General features: G+C 33.1%; 1 protein-coding gene across 1 annotated transcript in view; it reads right to left on the bottom strand.

Moving 5' to 3' along the window:
• Positions 1-391: 391 nt before the first annotated feature.
• LOC139527061 (TRPL translocation defect protein 14-like) overlaps positions 392-17,648 on the bottom strand; it is a 28,143-nt gene continuing 10,886 nt past the window's right edge. Inside the window, exons 3-12 of the mRNA XM_071322324.1 lie at positions 16,429-16,466; positions 15,493-15,530; positions 14,598-14,726; positions 12,210-12,409; positions 11,627-11,704; positions 10,308-10,403; positions 5,165-5,261; positions 4,370-4,461; positions 3,282-3,397; positions 392-1,773 (exon numbers count right to left, since the gene is read on the bottom strand). Of these exons, the coding sequence (XP_071178425.1) occupies positions 1,587-1,773; positions 3,282-3,397; positions 4,370-4,461; positions 5,165-5,261; positions 10,308-10,403; positions 11,627-11,704; positions 12,210-12,409; positions 14,598-14,726; positions 15,493-15,530; positions 16,429-16,466 (1,071 nt within the window). The 3' untranslated portion in view covers positions 392-1,586. The remainder of the gene's footprint in view (positions 1,774-3,281; positions 3,398-4,369; positions 4,462-5,164; positions 5,262-10,307; positions 10,404-11,626; positions 11,705-12,209; positions 12,410-14,597; positions 14,727-15,492; positions 15,531-16,428; positions 16,467-17,648) is intronic.

Raw genomic sequence — 17,648 nt, 5'->3', positions numbered from 1 at the left:
TACCCCAATGATGATTGTGGCCAAGTTTGGTTTAATTTGGCCCAGTAGTTTCAGAGGAGAAGATTTTTGTAAAAGTTAACGACGACGACGACGACGGACGACGGACGACGGACGACGGACGACGGACGACGGACGCCAAGTGATGGGAAAAGCTCACTTGGCCCTTCGGGCCAGGTGAGCTAAAAAGGCATTTTTCCACCAAAGGGAGATAATTTGGAACTTTTTGAATGATGTATACATTTTAAATGTCATCTGGGGCCAACACGAATTGATTGTTTTGATTGATTTTTGTACCATATGATAAAGTAACAACTACAAAAGGTAATAAATAAAATTTGTAGTGAAAAACAAATGTTTATTTTTTCTGAAATTTTTATACCCTCGAGCCTCCTTAAACTAATATAAAGCCCAAAAAATATTAGATGATTGATTACTTTCAACAACATGCATTGTTAAATTTACAGTTTAAAAATATAATTTCAAACGAACATAAATTTATGAAAAATTCGACAACAAATAATTCTAAAACTACTGCCCTATGAATGATCTTGTAACAAAACGTAACCTTTGTTCAAACAACACAATGATAACAGAGTCTTAGGGATACATGTCACACACAATTAAAATACTGACATATGAATGATACTTGTTCAAATGCTCATTCCTGAAACTTTATGGACGAAATGCTGTTAACATTTATCTGCTTACTGTAAATTCAGAAATTATTGCGTGCGTTTATTATTGCAATTTTGTCATTTTAGACTTAAATGCGATTTTAATTTTTACAATTTTGAGAAAAATCCTGGCTAATTCATATAAAATATTTCAAAATGCGAGTTTAAATTATCGCGTTTACAACTCTGTCACAATTTTCGCAATAATAAAAACCTCCCATTAATTTCTGAATTTACAGTATTAGCAAATTGTAATTACAAAGTATTAATGAAGTTAAATTTTTGGCATGGTACCCCACAGCTTAAATTTTGGTGATCAATATATAAAGTTTTATAAAAGAAATAGAAGTTATAGTAGCCAACACTCAATTTTAGAGGCCATTGGCGAGTCAAACCCTGCTTATTTCAGACCCTGATCAAATGCAAAATAAATTGCACCATATGAAAAACAAGTAACCTGGTTAATTCTTAAACATTCATGTACAAGTCTGTCATACAATCTTCCTGTTTACAAAAGCATCCAGGAATACAGGGGCATTAAAATAATAAAAGCATTGAACAAATCCTTCAGCTTAATGGGAAAGCTCTTAATCAGATCATTTTTAACACCCAAAAAGTTTAGAAAACATACAGAACAAAAGCATTGGAAAGCTAAACTCTATTTTTGGAGGGAACCAAATTGGCCTGGATGTTTTTCTTCTGAACTGTTTGGGAATGAACAAATTTAAACTTAACAAAAATTTGGTAGAAATATATTCCTAGATTTGGTCTTATCTTACAACTTAGTCTTTTATGTCCATTTTGTTAAAGCACCTGGACATAAAAGAACAAAACCAATTTAAAACATATGTTGATATGAGAGACTGAACATTGACAAGATGATTAAAAATATACAAAGACAATCTGAGGATTTTACACGTCTCTACTATCGATTGAAGCATCACTTTTGGTTCGGTCCATTTCTTCTTTTATTGATAAATTAAACATGGAATATTTAGAATTTCCAGTCACTTCCTGTTCAATCTGTAGAAAATCTGGAACTTTTAAGTCATCTCCCTCAAGGGTTGTGTATGTTTCTAGAAGGATCAGTCCTTTACACCTGTAAATAATTACATTAGATTTATGTTTCATTATGATACAGTTATTTTGATTGGCTAACAGCAATTTAAGGTCCTTCTGAAATCAACATTCATTACACAATGGAGATGACACAAGGTCCCACAATAAAATGCACAGGTAAATTAAGGAAAAACTTGATAGAAATTGTGTTTTCATGATCCTAGCTAAAAAAAAAATGTAATTATAAGTATTGAGTGCTTATTTTTGTAACTTCATAGGGGTGTAAAAGCGTTGAATGTGCGTACATTTTTAGGTAGAAGAAGCGCTTCATACAAAATGTACTTCGGTCAACGCTTTTACACCCCAATGAAGTTATAAAAAAGCATTTAATTCTTAAATAAAATATATGCAACTTTATTCATATTTTTATTTTTTAACATTTATTAATTTGATTTCAATCACAAAAGCACAGAAATCATTAGAAATTTTTATTTACTGTGGATTCAATTATTTCAGTGGATTAAAAAAATGGTATATTCATGGATATTTCATTTATAAACTTGTTTTTCCAACGTTGGCATATATGCCTGTATTTAATTTGTACATGTTTGAACATTCATATTTGTTGTTTAACTTTACCCATGAAATATATGAGTATTGGTATTCTAAGATTAATATTGTACACACAGTACTTGTTAGAAATTCTGTATTTGCTTCAATAGTAAAGACAAAACTTATGAAAAAGTATATTGTAAAATTATTGGGAGAAAATTTATATTAAGAGACACTTAATATATGAGCAATACTCCTAGGTATATCTTAAAACTGAAACTAGTTTTCCTTTATGACAGAAAGTAAGTACTAACAAATATTAAATGATTGCAGAAACTAAAATAAGTCTAGTGGTTAATTATCTTCAATCAAATTGAGGAACCATATTGTTCATGAGCGGGTAAATTTGTACCTCTAAATCAGAAAAAAAATATTCAAGTATTCAGTTCTTTTACAGTCTGAAAATAAACTTTATCTTACTTCTTGCTTGTATTATAGCAGTCTCCAATGATTGAATATTTAAATCCTGGAGTAAAATTATGTATGGGTTTTGTTCATAGTAGTTGAAGGCTTCAAGGTAAGCTAGTTGCTTACATTTACATTATTTGACCTCTGGTAGATGATTCTCATTGGCAATCATACCACATCTTTTCTTTTATATATATAAACACCACTTCTTAAATAACTTTCAGGAAACATTATTATTACCAGGTAACACTGGCACTTAAAGTGGTACCTAACACGACAGGTAGATAACTCTGTGAAAATCAGCTAAATGTTTTAATCACACTGTATTGTAGAGGGAATATTAAGATTCTCAATTATTAAAATTAGTGTTTGTCAAAATGCTATAAAACCAACTAAATTTTTTAAAATTTTTACATTTTTGTCAAAGGGTTAAAGTAAACATTTTGTCAAAATTGTATGAAAATTAAACGAGCCAAATTAATATTAGTCAAGGTGTTTGGTACCACCCTAAATTATTTGTTCACTCACCCTGGAGGGCATGGATCTTCATACTCGTCTAGATGGAAGTAATGGTTGTTCCACAGGAAACATGTCCTTTTCTTATATATTGAGTAATGTCTATAATCTCTTTGGGCTAATAAAATCTATAAATACAATTCTAAATCACAACAAATGAAGAAACTAATACAGGGCTATTCCATTTAAATGTATGTAGGACGGTAGCAAAGGAAGTTTAAGAATTGAATGTGGGTCAGGAGTCTTTTTTAAGTATGTGTCTATCAATATAATGTAAAATTATCCAAACTGGTTATTGGTTGTAGGGATATTTTTAAAGTCCCTTCCTACCCTCCCACATACATTTTAATGGAATAGCCCTCACTACATATATGATGAAGAAGATGCATCCACAAAAGTTCTTATGACTCAACAAATAAATAAAGTATTATGGGTTTTACCGGTACTCATTGTTGAAGACCATACGGTGACTTTTTCATACATTATAGTCAAACAGAGGGACAGGACACTTTGTTTCTTGCATATGTTTTTCACTCTTTTTATGTTATAATGTTAATTCTAATGATGAACCTACCAGAAATAAGACTTCATAATCAAATAGGTACCAAGAAAACATTTAAACCATAAGTCAGGAATCTGTTGTTCAGTGGTTGTCGATTGTTGATGTGGTTCATAAGTGTTTCTCGTTTCTTGTTTTTTATATAGATTAGACCAATGGTTTTCCTGTTTGAATAGTTTAACACTTTTTGGGGGCCTTTATAGCTTGCTGTTTTTGGTGTGAGCCAAGGCTCTGTGTTGAAGACGTATTTTGACCTATAATGGTTTTCTTTTATAAATTATGACTTGGATGGAGAGTTGTCTTATTGGCATTCATACCACATCTTCTTATATCTAGGGCTGTTCTACAAACAAACGCATGAGGTACATGGACAGCACTTATTTAAGACCTTGACCACTCAAAAAATAATGTTTTCATCAGTTTTCAAATTATTCTTATAAAATTTGAAAAAAATGCAACCCCCATATATTTAATCTATTTGAGTGCTTCCCATCCCCATTACAAAATATATAAATGATATATATGATTATAAACATCAGACCTCGTAATCTCTACTATTAATGGCCATCCTGAGTTCTACACTTTCTTCATTAATCTCCGGCCGGCGGATAGTATGTGTATATGTCCATTGACCTGAAACACAAATGTTAATATTTACTTTCATTTCAAAATATTTATGATTACACATTTTTTCTTCAACTAAAGGATGTACTAAGGTCATATTTAGGAATTTTTGTCATAAGTTCAAACTCCTTTGGTTTTTTCCCTACAATACAGGGTAAAATATTTTGTTCCATAACTTTTGGTATTTGACTTGTAGTATGTATTTTAAATTCTAGATTATTTGAATTTCACCTAAGTACATCCTTAACCCTTTCCTCCATGGATTTTTTTTCTCTCACATACTTGATTCGCATAGGATTTTTTTATTAAAAAAAAAATAAGGTTTAAAGTTATAATACATTGTGAAAAACAAATATTTCATCAATGAAATTCAAGTCAGAAATTCTCATGAATATATATCCTTTTCATATTGGATACAAACTTTTTTAAGTCTGATGCAGACATTTTGTAGTCAAAGTGTTTCAACTGAGGTACTACACAGGCGTCAAAAGGCGTCATTATGGAGTAAAGGGGATGGCGTCAAAAAGCGTCATTATGGAGGAAAGGGTTAAGATATATGCAATCTTCAAATCTTCTATATTTCATTCAGATGACCTTCCATGCTTTCTGTTTTAATTCAAGAGTACCCAACAGAAATTATTCCTTTCTTTCCTAAATTGTTCACCTTGAAAGATTTATTATATTTTCTCAGCAAAGATAAAAATATACTGACCATTTTGTCCCCTCTTGCGTATTCTGGCCTGCATTTTACGACTAGGTGTGACAAGGTAGTCATGGGTTACCATAAATTTCTGATGGGGAGGGAATATCTAAAATAGAATCAATATACATGTACCATGTTAAATATATTAACTTCAATAATTTAAAAATATAAGTCAGGGGGCCTGTAATTCAGTGGTTGTGATTGGTTGCTGTCTGTCATTTTTTTTCTTTTTCTCTTTTTCATAAAACAAGCTGTGGTATGGGGTTCGCTCATTGTTGAAGGCCATACTGTGACGAATAGTTGTTCATTTCTGTGTCATTTGGTCTCTTGTGGAGCTTTGTCTCATTGGCAATCATACCACATCTTTTTTATATATTGGTCATCTTGATTTTTTTAATTTTTTCATCATGCCTGGCCCTTTCATAGCTTACTATAGGGTATGGGTTTTGTTCGTAGTTGAAGGATGACAATGACCTACAGTTGCTTATATTCTCATGTGTGGGGTGTCTGGTGGATACTTGTCTCAATTGCAATCGTAACCCCTTCATTTTTTTCTTTTTCTTTTCTTTTTCTGTTTAAAGAAATAATTTAAAACCCATGTCAAATAACACCTAAAACACTTCTAAAGGTTCTGATTAGACTTGTAGTCATTCTAACTGGTTTTATTGATTGATAGTTGCTTAATTATCCATGGTTTAATATAACATATATATGATTTAGGACTGTCACATTAAACCTGCTTTGTTCAAGATTTTCAACAAGAAAAACATACTGATGTAATACTGTAAATTGAGAAATAATTGAGAGTAATGGTGATTATCACAATAATAAGAAGTGGCATTCTGATATCTGATACATATATATCAATGCAGGTTTAACCTGCAATCTGAATAATTTATCTGTCCTCCAAAAATAGCAATTATAATAATAAATAATAACGTTGATGACTTTGCAGTCACATAAAAAAATGATGTCTATAAGCTGATAGACAAAAGCACTGTCAGCCAATCAGAAGATGCATTACATCCCAAATTAAATTATTAGTTTATGAATTTACAGTACACCTTCAATAGATATCTTCTGTATTTCTAACTTAAGGTGGTAACTAACACTTTGACTGAAATAAATTTGGCTTGTTTAATTTTCATTAAATTTTGACAAAATATTTACTTGGACCCTTTTTAAAAAAAATATAAAAATTTCAAAAACTTTGAACCACACATTCTCTCGTTAAAATTTCATTGGATACATAACAGTTTGACAAACACTAATTTTTATAATTGAGAAGCTTAATATTTCCTTATCAATACAATGTGATTAAAACGTTTATATGATTTTACAGAGTTATCTCCCTGTGGTGTTAGGTACCACCTTAAAGACATGCATACTTACAGTCCAATCCAGTACACCAGTGACAAGGATTTCATACTTACAGTCCAATCTAGTACACCAATGACAAGGTTTTCATACTTACAGTCCAATCTAGTACACCAATGACAAGGATTTCATACTTACAGTCCAATCCAGTACACCAATGACAAGGATTTCATACTTACAGTCCAATCCAGTACACCAGTGACAAGGAATTCATACTTACAGTCCAATCCAGTACACCAGTGACAAGGATTTCATACTTACAGTCCAATCCAGTACACCAGTGACAAGGATTTCATACTTACTGTCCAATCCAGTACACCAGTGACAAGGAACTTCCTCTTTTTACTGTTGGTACTGAGTCGATCACCGGTATCTATACCCAATCTGTTACACACAGCCTAAATTAGATATACTTACAGTCCAATCCAGTACACCAGTGACAAGGAACCACTTCTTTTACTGTTGGTACTGAGTCGATCACCGGTATCTATACCCAATCTGTTACACACAGCCTAAATTAGATATACTTACTGTCCAATCCAGTACACCAGTGACAAGGAACTTCCTCTTTTTACTGTTGGTACTGAGTCGATCACCGGTATCTATACCCAATCTGTTACACACAGCCTAAATTAGATATACTTACAGTCCAATCCAGTACACCAGTGACAAGGAACTTCCTCTTTTTACTGTTGGTACTGAGTCGATCACCGGTATCTATACCCAATCTGTTACACACAGCCTAAATTAGATATACTTACAGTCCAATCCAGTACACCAGTGACAAGGAACCACTTCTTTTACTGTTGGTACTGAGTCGATCACCGGTATCTATACCCAATCTGTTACACACAGCCTAAATTAGATATACTTACTGTCCAATCCAGTACACCAGTGACAAGGAACTTCCTCTTTTTACTGTTGGTACTGAGTCGATCACCGGTATCTATACCCAATCTGTTACACACAGCCTAAATTAGATATACTTACAGTCCAATCCAGTACACCAGTGACAAGGAACTTCCTCTTTTTACTATTGGTACTGAGTCGATCACCGGTATCTATACCCAATCTGTTACACACAGCCTAAATTAGATATACTTACAGTCCAATCCAGTACACAAGTGACAAGGAACTTCCTCTTTTTACTGTTGGTACTGAGTCGATCACCGGTATCTATACCCAATCTGTTACACACAGCCTAAATTAGATATACTTACAGTCCAATCCAGTACACCAGTGACAAGGAACTTCCTCTTTTTACTGTTGGTACTGAGTCGATCACCTTACAGTCCAATCCAGTACACCAGTGACAAGGAACTTCCTCTTTTTACTGTTGGTACTGAGTCGATCACCGGTATCTATACCCAATCTGTTACACACAGCCTAAATTAGATATACTTACAGTCCAATCCAGTACACCAGTGACAAGGAACTTCCTCTTTTTACTGTTGGTACTGAGTCGATCACCGGTATCTATACCCAATCTGTTACACACAGCCTAAATTAGATATACTTACTGTCCAATCCAGTACACCAGTGACAAGGAACTTCCTCTTTTTACTGTTGGTACTGAGTCGATCACCGGTATCTATACCCAATCTGTTACACACAGCCTAAATTAGATATACTTACTGTCCAATCCAGTACACCAGTGACAAGGAACTTCCTCTTTTTACTGTTGGTACTGAGTCGATCACCGGTATCTATACCCAATCTGTTACACACAGCCTAAATTAGATATACTTACAGTCCAATCCAGTACACCAGTGACAAGGAACTTCCTCTTTTTACTGTTGGTACTGAGTCGATCACCGGTATCTATACCCAATCTGTTACACACAGCCTAAATTAGATATACTTACAGTCCAATCCAGTACACCAGTGACAAGGAACTTCCTCTTTTTACTGTTGGTACTGAGTCGATCACCGGTATCTATACCCAATCTGTTACACACAGCCTAAATTAGATATACTTACTGTCCAATCCAGTACACCAGTGACAAGGAACTTCCTCTTTTTACTATTGGTACTGAGTCGATCACCGGTATCTATACCCAATCTGTTACACACAGCCTAAATTAGATATACTTACAGTCCAATCCAGTACACCAGTGACAAGGAACTTCCTCTTTTTACTGTTGGTACTGAGTCGATCACCGGTATCTATACCCAATCTGTTACACACAGCCTAAATTAGATATACTTACAGTCCAATCCAGTACACCAGTGACAAGGAACTTCCTCTTTTTACTGTTGGTACTGAGTCGATCACCGGTATCTATACCCAATCTGTTACACACAGCCTAAATTAGATATACTTACAGTCCAATCCAGTACACCAGTGACAAGGAACTTCCTCTTTTTACTATTGGTACTGAGTCGATCACCGGTATCTATACCCAATCTGTTACACACAGCCTAAATTAGATATACTTACAGTCCAATCCAGTACACCAGTGACAAGGAACTTCCTCTTTTTACTATTGGTACTGAGTCGATCACCGGTATCTATACCCAATCTGTTACACACAGCCTAAATTAGATATACTTACAGTCCAATCCAGTACACAAGTGACAAGGAACTTCCTCTTTTTACTGTTGGTACTGAGTCGATCACCGGTATCTATACCCAATCTGTTACACACAGCCTAAATTAGATATACTTACAGTCCAATCCAGTACACAAGTGACAAGGAACTTCCTCTTTTTACTGTTGGTACTGAGTCGATCACCGGTATCTATACCCAATCTGTTACACACAGCCTAAATTAGATATACTTACAGTCCAATCCAGTACACCAGTGACAAGGAACTTCCTCTTTTTACTGTTGGTACTGAGTCGATCACCGGTATCTATACCCAATCTGTTACACACAGCCTAAATTAGATATACTTACAGTCCAATCCAGTACACCAGTGACAAGGAACTTCCTCTTTTTACTATTGGTACTGAGTCGATCACCGGTATCTATACCCAATCTGTTACACACAGCCTAAATTAGATATACTTACAGTCCAATCCAGTACACCAGTGACAAGGAACTTCCTCTTTTTACTGTTGGTACTGAGTCGATCACCTTACAGTCCAATCCAGTACACCAGTGACAAGGAACTTCCTCTTTTTACTGTTGGTACTGAGTCGATCACCGGTATCTATACCCAATCTGTTACACACAGCCTAAATTAGATATACTTACAGTCCAATCCAGTACACCAGTGACAAGGAACTTCCTCTTTTTACTGTTGGTACTGAGTCGATCACCGGTATCTATACCCAATCTGTTACACACAGCCTAAATTAGATATACTTACTGTCCAATCCAGTACACCAGTGACAAGGAACTTCCTCTTTTTACTGTTGGTACTGAGTCGATCACCGGTATCTATACCCAATCTGTTACACACAGCCTAAATTAGATATACTTACTGTCCAATCCAGTACACCAGTGACAAGGAACTTCCTCTTTTTACTGTTGGTACTGAGTCGATCACCGGTATCTATACCCAATCTGTTACACACAGCCTAAATTAGATATACTTACAGTCCAATCCAGTACACCAGTGACAAGGAACTTCCTCTTTTTACTGTTGGTACTGAGTCGATCACCGGTATCTATACCCAATCTGTTACACACAGCCTAAATTAGATATACTTACAGTCCAATCCAGTACACCAGTGACAAGGAACTTCCTCTTTTTACTGTTGGTACTGAGTCGATCACCGGTATCTATACCCAATCTGTTACACACAGCCTAAATTAGATATACTTACTGTCCAATCCAGTACACCAGTGACAAGGAACTTCCTCTTTTTACTATTGGTACTGAGTCGATCACTGGTATCTATACCCAATCTGTTACACACAGCCTAAATTAGATATACTTACAGTCCAATCCAGTACACCAGTGACAAGGAACTTCCTCTTTTTACTATTGGTACTGAGTCGATCACCGGTATCTATCCCCAATCTGTTACACACAGCCTAAATGAGACATTTTAATTTTTTCATATTTTTAAATGCAACTATTCTAAACCTATACTTTTTTAACATGTTTAATGAACAAATCATTATTTATAATTGCTATAATATCGTCAAGCGGGTTATTTTCGGGGGGTGTAGAATTTCAGGATTTTCTTTGAATAAGGAACACAAAATATTTTGCCTGATTCAAAAATTGTATCACATCATTGCATGTGTACTCTTAAATTGGTGGAATTCATTTAAGCCATTTGTTCTATCCATGAAAATAAGCCAAAATGTACACCCCAGAAAATAACCCACTATACAGTATAACATGTATAAGACATTCACCTAACATATCATACTGAAAGTAGTCAATCTAGCCATAAAATATTCATTACTTTTAAAATATGTCACATGTATCTTGTCTTCGACTACATTTTTTCATTTTTAAATACATAATAATATATAATAACAGTATTTTGATATACAAATTTTAATGAAATCTTTGTATCAAAGAAAAGATTAAAGTAAAGTTTACACTAATGTACACTGTGGATTCATCATTTTCATGGGTACCATTTTTTTGTGGATACTTAATAAATCTACGGTATTTACAATTATGTCTCTTTGGAATGTACTGCAAAAGATATGGTTTAATTTTTCTTAATAAAAATCCCATCACACAATTGCAACTAGATGTTTCGGAATGACATGAATGGCACCTTCTCATAAAGTTTTAAAAATCTGCAATTTCAATAACACATGTTGACACAAACATGCATGGATTGCATCCAGCTCTCAAGACTAAATACTAGTTTGATGAAAATTTTTCTTGATCAATGTGATCAAATATCAAACCATCTGCAAACAGGAAATGGATGTATTGCTGATCTAACAAGATGAGTTTCAAGAAACGACAGGAAAATCAGCATACAGGGAATGAAACATAACCTTGATCTGTAACTCATCATGGTAGACTCATTGTCATTTTGCTTAGTTTCTTTTGTTACTTACTCTGATATGGGACTCATACTTTTTGTAAACTTATTTTTACTGTCAGATTGCTGTGTGTTTGTTTATTCTACATCAGTCAGACAACCTCACATCCTTTCATTTTTATACTTACTGAGATCATTCTCATTACTTTCCCTTCAAATCCAGTCGTATTGTCTATCACATCATAATACGGATGTCCTACCCATGCCTACAAACAAAACAAAATCAAATTTAAAAATATCTATTTAAAACACATTTTTTCTTCTTTTCTTTTGAGTTTTAATTTTTTCAACATAAAAATCCAGAAACCAGAAACTACTGTTCATAAAATTGAGAATGGAAATGGGGAATATGTCAAAGTGACGACAACCAACCAACAAGCAGACAACATGTATGTTTTCCTGTGAATCATTAGACTACTAGTTTTGATATCTTTTTTAATGTAATTTCTTATACTTCATTGTTTAAAAAAAAATTCATGTAATTCAGAAATTTGTGTGTGGATATATCATTTAGATATATTACAAAAATGCTGAAAGAGGCATTAAACAACAAACAAACCTAGCCAGCTATCTATATGGGTTTTTCTCATTGTTGAAACCTGTACGCTTGCCTCTAATTGCCAACATCCACTTCATTTAAATAGGGTGGATAGTTGTCTTATTGACAATCATACGGTGACACCACATCTATTTAATTTGATATAAACGTACCCCAGCTGTGATTTGGTCTAGTTCTATTGCTTGGTTTATACTCTCGTGTCTAGTCTGATGACCAGCTACAGTGTAAAACATCTCCGCCCCTCGTGCTGCTGATACCATGTGGATAACTTGATTGTATCGATTATCTCTTAACTGGATTTCATTCCAATTGTTGTCAGCTTTCATCTGCGCCCAGTCTTCTGTTGGTAAATCTAACAATATCAAATAATATTGACACTTCATTATTAACTTTAACTTTCACTTTCATTTTAACGTCGTCGATCCAACAATTGTGAAGTAACATCATGTTAACCTTTATGTAACCCCATATAAACCTAATTTTAAGTACTTCAGCCTTTCTTTCATTTAATTGTTCTAAAGACGCCACTATAGTTGGGCTTATTTAAATACATGTTGATACTTAAGGTCACGCATTTTTTTTCTAAAACTTTCCCAGGAAGAGCATGCCAAGCCCTGGCCTAGGAAGATGTCCGACAAAAAGTGAAACTATTAATTTTGAATAAGATATTTCACAGATTTCTAACCAGTTGACTAATTGTCCTTTTTTGACACATTTCACGTTTCTTATATTTTTTTATATTATAAAGATATTTTGCAATCACATTTACATTTCGTGGTATATTCAAACATACTAATAGATGAATAAAAAAACACATTTTTTAAAAGCATGTTTTAAGCTTCAGAGATGCTTGTCATCATCTAACCATAATATTGCCTTTAAGACACATATTATAGTTATATAACAGTGCAATACAGGGAATGTTTTGTAGGAAAAGTTTTTCGGTCAGGATTCTTCTAAAAAAAACTCATATAAATTTACGAAATATATTCTTGGTGTGAACAGAAAGTCCAGTAACATTGCTGTGGGAGAGCTTGCTAGCTGATTTTCCTATTTATTTTACTATTACTTGATCAATATTAAAACATTGTTTACGACTGTGAGGTTTGAAAGAAGGATTATTATTTGATGCAATCATACCTTGTAAACAATTACGTATTTCTTATGTAAAAACATGATACTGACTCTAATATAGATTATATTCCAATAGAGATTAAGTTACCAAATGTGGACTAACCACTTGCTTCTTTGTGTAAGTTTTTAAAAAAAATCTATAGGAAAGTTAGTCGACATTTTGGAATAGACTGAAGGATACTTCAAACAATTTCTCAGAAAAAGGGGAGTAAAGTTCTTTTTTTTTCTATAAAAAAAATGTTTTAAAAAAGGCAGATTTTAAAACTTCAGGTTTTTTAAAACGGAAATAAGCATTCATTCTTTAAAAGTGAGACAGACATTTAAAAAAAAAACATATAGAAAGATCTGAGTGTCTTTGTTTAAATTGCTCACTTGGTAAAGTTGAAGATGAGCTTAATTTCAAGTTTGTTAGAATACCCACTTTGGGAATATTTATTTCAATAAATTGTTAACAATTTTTATAATTCTAAATGCTTCAATAATCTTCTAAATTTTTATGGCTCTTGACCGAAGAAAAATTAAAATGGTGTTGTTATTTTGGCGACTATTATTATTTCAGGAAGATGATGATCGGGTATGAATATTGACACTAACTGATGTCAAATAAATGATTTTGGAATGGCTGTGTTATATAATGTAAAAAAATTTGTTATCCAATATATATTCTATTTTGGCTCTGATTCCGACAAATGCTAATATACTGACACATGTACACTGTGATTTTAATTGTTGTAATTACCAATAAGTCAGTCAAATGTACATAATTGTATGCCCTTTATGGGCTCTATAATTTGGGAAATAAAAATATTCGAATTTTTACTATTTTTATTTTTTTTGAAGTAAACTTTGAAAAAAAATGTGTCGTAGGTAAAACTATTGCTGACAAAATAGGGTTTTCAAGAATGAAATATAAGTGTCAGGAGAGGGTCAGAATGCAGGATTTTGCACCATTTATCAAAAAATTTCCGGGGGCCTTAAGCGGCCCCAGGACCCCTGCCGAAATACCGCCTCTACAAGGCAGGATGATTCGCTTCGCGAATCATACATATTCTGCCGTACCAATAGAAAATTCAGCGCTACGCCTCTGAAACTATACCACCCTATGTCCTGATTTTCATTTTGAAGATCGTCTTCAGGACTGTTTTCATATTCATTTTCAATTTTTAATTTTAGAAAAACAAGTTCATTCTCCTAGAAGTAACATACTTTCCATGAAATTTACCGTTGACGTTGTCTCATCGAAAAGTCGCCGGGTGCAATTTTAACTTAGCAAAATCTGGTCAAAGGGACGTACTTCGTACAAAACGTAGCAATATTTCGCGGAATCCGCTAGACGGCGTTCATTTACTGTTACTTGACCTTAAGTTATTTAGTGTTCCTAGAATATAAGCCTGATGTTTACTTACACGCTGACGCGTCCATTATCCCTCTATCACAGATCACTAAACAATTCTGTGGACATGTGTTGGCAAGTTCAAAATATGTGTCTTCTATCTGTTTCATGGTCCTGATTAAGTTTTCTTGGAATCTGTATGCTGGAAATAAATAAAGTTGTAAATTTCAAAAACAAGCTGTGGTATGATTACAAAGGATAGAACCACCCACCAATAACCAAAAGAAAAGATTGTAAACAATTATAGATCATCATACAGCCTTCAACAAAGAGCAAAACCCATGATATAAAGTAAGCTATAAAAGGGCACAGCATGACAAAACCAGAAACAATTTAAAGTGAAAGTGTGGTAATTTTTGTGAATTTTCATCCATATATATTTTACATGCTTCTTTCCTAGAGAATTATTTTGTGTATTTTAATGTACAAAACATGCTATGACATAGTTTACAATTTTAAGCTATCTTACAGGTACGTTGACCCAGATCCTAATTGACTTGTGATTTGAAAGTTTTCCCAGGGAGGTTGTAGCTTCTGTCACCAATAAAAACTGGCCATCACAGTATAATGAAAGTGGTATAATATACCAACAATACAGGAATAAGGCAATGTCAATGTTGTCACTAAATTGACATAAAGAAGAAGGTATACAACCACTTTCTTAGGCCATCAAATTGTTTAATTTAAAAGACTAGATGTATTATAAATCTATCCAATAACATCCGGCTGATATATATCCACCATAAGTCAGCCAGATTTCACTATTTATATTTTTGAGTGTGTTGTCGTACTTAAACGTCGTATTGTAACTAATATTTCAAAGTATTGAAACTACATTCTGAATAGTGATGACCACATCAAGTCAACATGGATAGGACATGGAATTATAAGACAATATTTCCACTTACCTTCTAGTTTGGACAGATTTGTAAACTTGACACCACCACTGGAAGAAAACCATTACAATGATTAGTCTCATATTAATTTTAGAATGACTGTAAATTTCTTCTTTATGTTAAATATACAAATAAAAACTTAACTCTCCATCTTACATTCATAACAGTATAATTGCACTGGAGCTTAAGGTGGTACCCAACACTTTCACTAAAATTAATCTGGCCCGTTTAATTTTCATAAAATTTTGTCAAAGTATTTACTTTTACCCTTTAACAAAAATGTATATAAAAATTTCAAAAAGTTTTAACCAACTGTTTTGTCAGAAAAATTACACTGGTTATATAGCAGTTTGACAAACACCTATTTTGATCATTGAGAAGCTTAATATTCCTTTTACAACACAATGTAATTAAAACGTTTAGCTGACTTTACAGAGTTATCTCCCTGTAGTGTTAGGTACCACCTTAAAATAAATAATTGAGTAGATTGGCTGACAAACCCTTATTTGACATACTGTCAGTGTGGATTCATTAATATTTGTTGGATACCAGTTTTCGTGAATTTCGTGGGTACAAGGAAACCATGAATTTAAATTTTGAATGAACTACAAATTTTCTAAAGGAATGTATGCAGACTTTGCGAAAACCACGAAATTATATATCCACGAATATGCAAGTTTTCCTCAAACCACTAAAATTTGTACCGATGAAAATAAATGAATCCATCGTATAAACATGTACATCAATCAATTCACTTAAGAAATAATTCCTTCATATCATGCATGCTCTTACCTCTTTTTGACATGGGTATGCATTAATTTGTCATTATCATTATGCTGAGCATTAGCATTAATCTCAGAGAACATTCCATAATTTTAATCATCTTTTATGTTTTTAAAAGCAAGATAAAAATAATGGATTTTAAAATTAATAAGTAGTAATAAGTACCTCATTAAAACCAAAGCTGTTTCTGGTGCTCTGTAAACCTGTAGGCAAACAAAATATTGATGTTAAGTCTAATATTGTCATTATTTTGTAAGAAATTTAGTTGCAAACATATATTTGGTGTCTTTATGGTTGTGTATTTTTTCAATTATTTCAACTTGGCCAAACTGGTTGATTGATTTGCTTAGAGTTCCATATATATCTTGACAAAGTCAAAGTGAATTGGCAAACAAAATTACAAGTTGGAAATTTGTATATGATTATTATCAGGAATTATTTTGGGTATAACAAAGCAATTCTGAAAGTTTGTATTTTGACATGCTTGACATGACAATATTACAAATTTATGATAATGTTCTGCCATTTAACAAGTACATTTTGATAACATGACCTACAAGGCTACAAACCGAGATTTTTTGGGAGACCACATGTTATTTTTGTATGTAATAATTCATACATGTTGTATGTTATTTCTGAAATAGTGTGGTTCATTATGGAATAAAAGTTTATGTGACAAATGACAAAACATGTACATTTCAGGATATACATAATGTTTATTAAACTTGAGGTGAAACAACTAGACAGGGTTAAACAAATAAAATATGATACCAATGCTCTAATCAGACAGATTCTGAATCAAATTTATTCTGTTTTTGAGGTGTTTTTTAAATTTTTCTTTGACATTTCAATTAGGTTCCAGTTGAACCAATTCTAAAGCAGTTTAATTTCAGAGGTAGCTCCAGGCTTTTCAAAAGTAAAAGGCATTGATGGAAATTTGCAGGGCCCGGGGAAAAGATACCTTTAATTTCAATATAAATAAAACCTTAACATTACAATGACAAATATAAAATGATAAAACTGTATTTTTTTTAAATTTACATTAGAGTCAAAATATTACTTATATATAGAAAATACTTTATAATATAACTAATCGCCGTATTTGAATATCAAAAATAAGACAACGCGTGACCAAACGACGCATGGATTAAACGAGTGCACAGCATATATATTCTTTTTATTACATTGGCAAATAGCTTTTTTTTATGAAATTAATGTAGAAAATGTAAGGAACTATATCTTTTTCCTACGCATTGACAATTTGTTTTGATCCGACGTTCTCGACGTCTTGACAACGCCTATTGTTGTATGACGTCAGAGAGTGAAATAACCACGTTTATTTCACATGTGAAATTATCGATTTTTATTGAACTGGGAAATCAATG

Source organism: Mytilus edulis, chromosome 6 (assembly GCF_963676685.1).
Source record: "Mytilus edulis chromosome 6, xbMytEdul2.2, whole genome shotgun sequence".
In the NCBI taxonomy this organism is placed as follows: Eukaryota; Metazoa; Mollusca; class Bivalvia; order Mytilida; family Mytilidae; genus Mytilus; species Mytilus edulis.
This window is presented reverse-complemented; position numbering and strand designations above follow the sequence as displayed.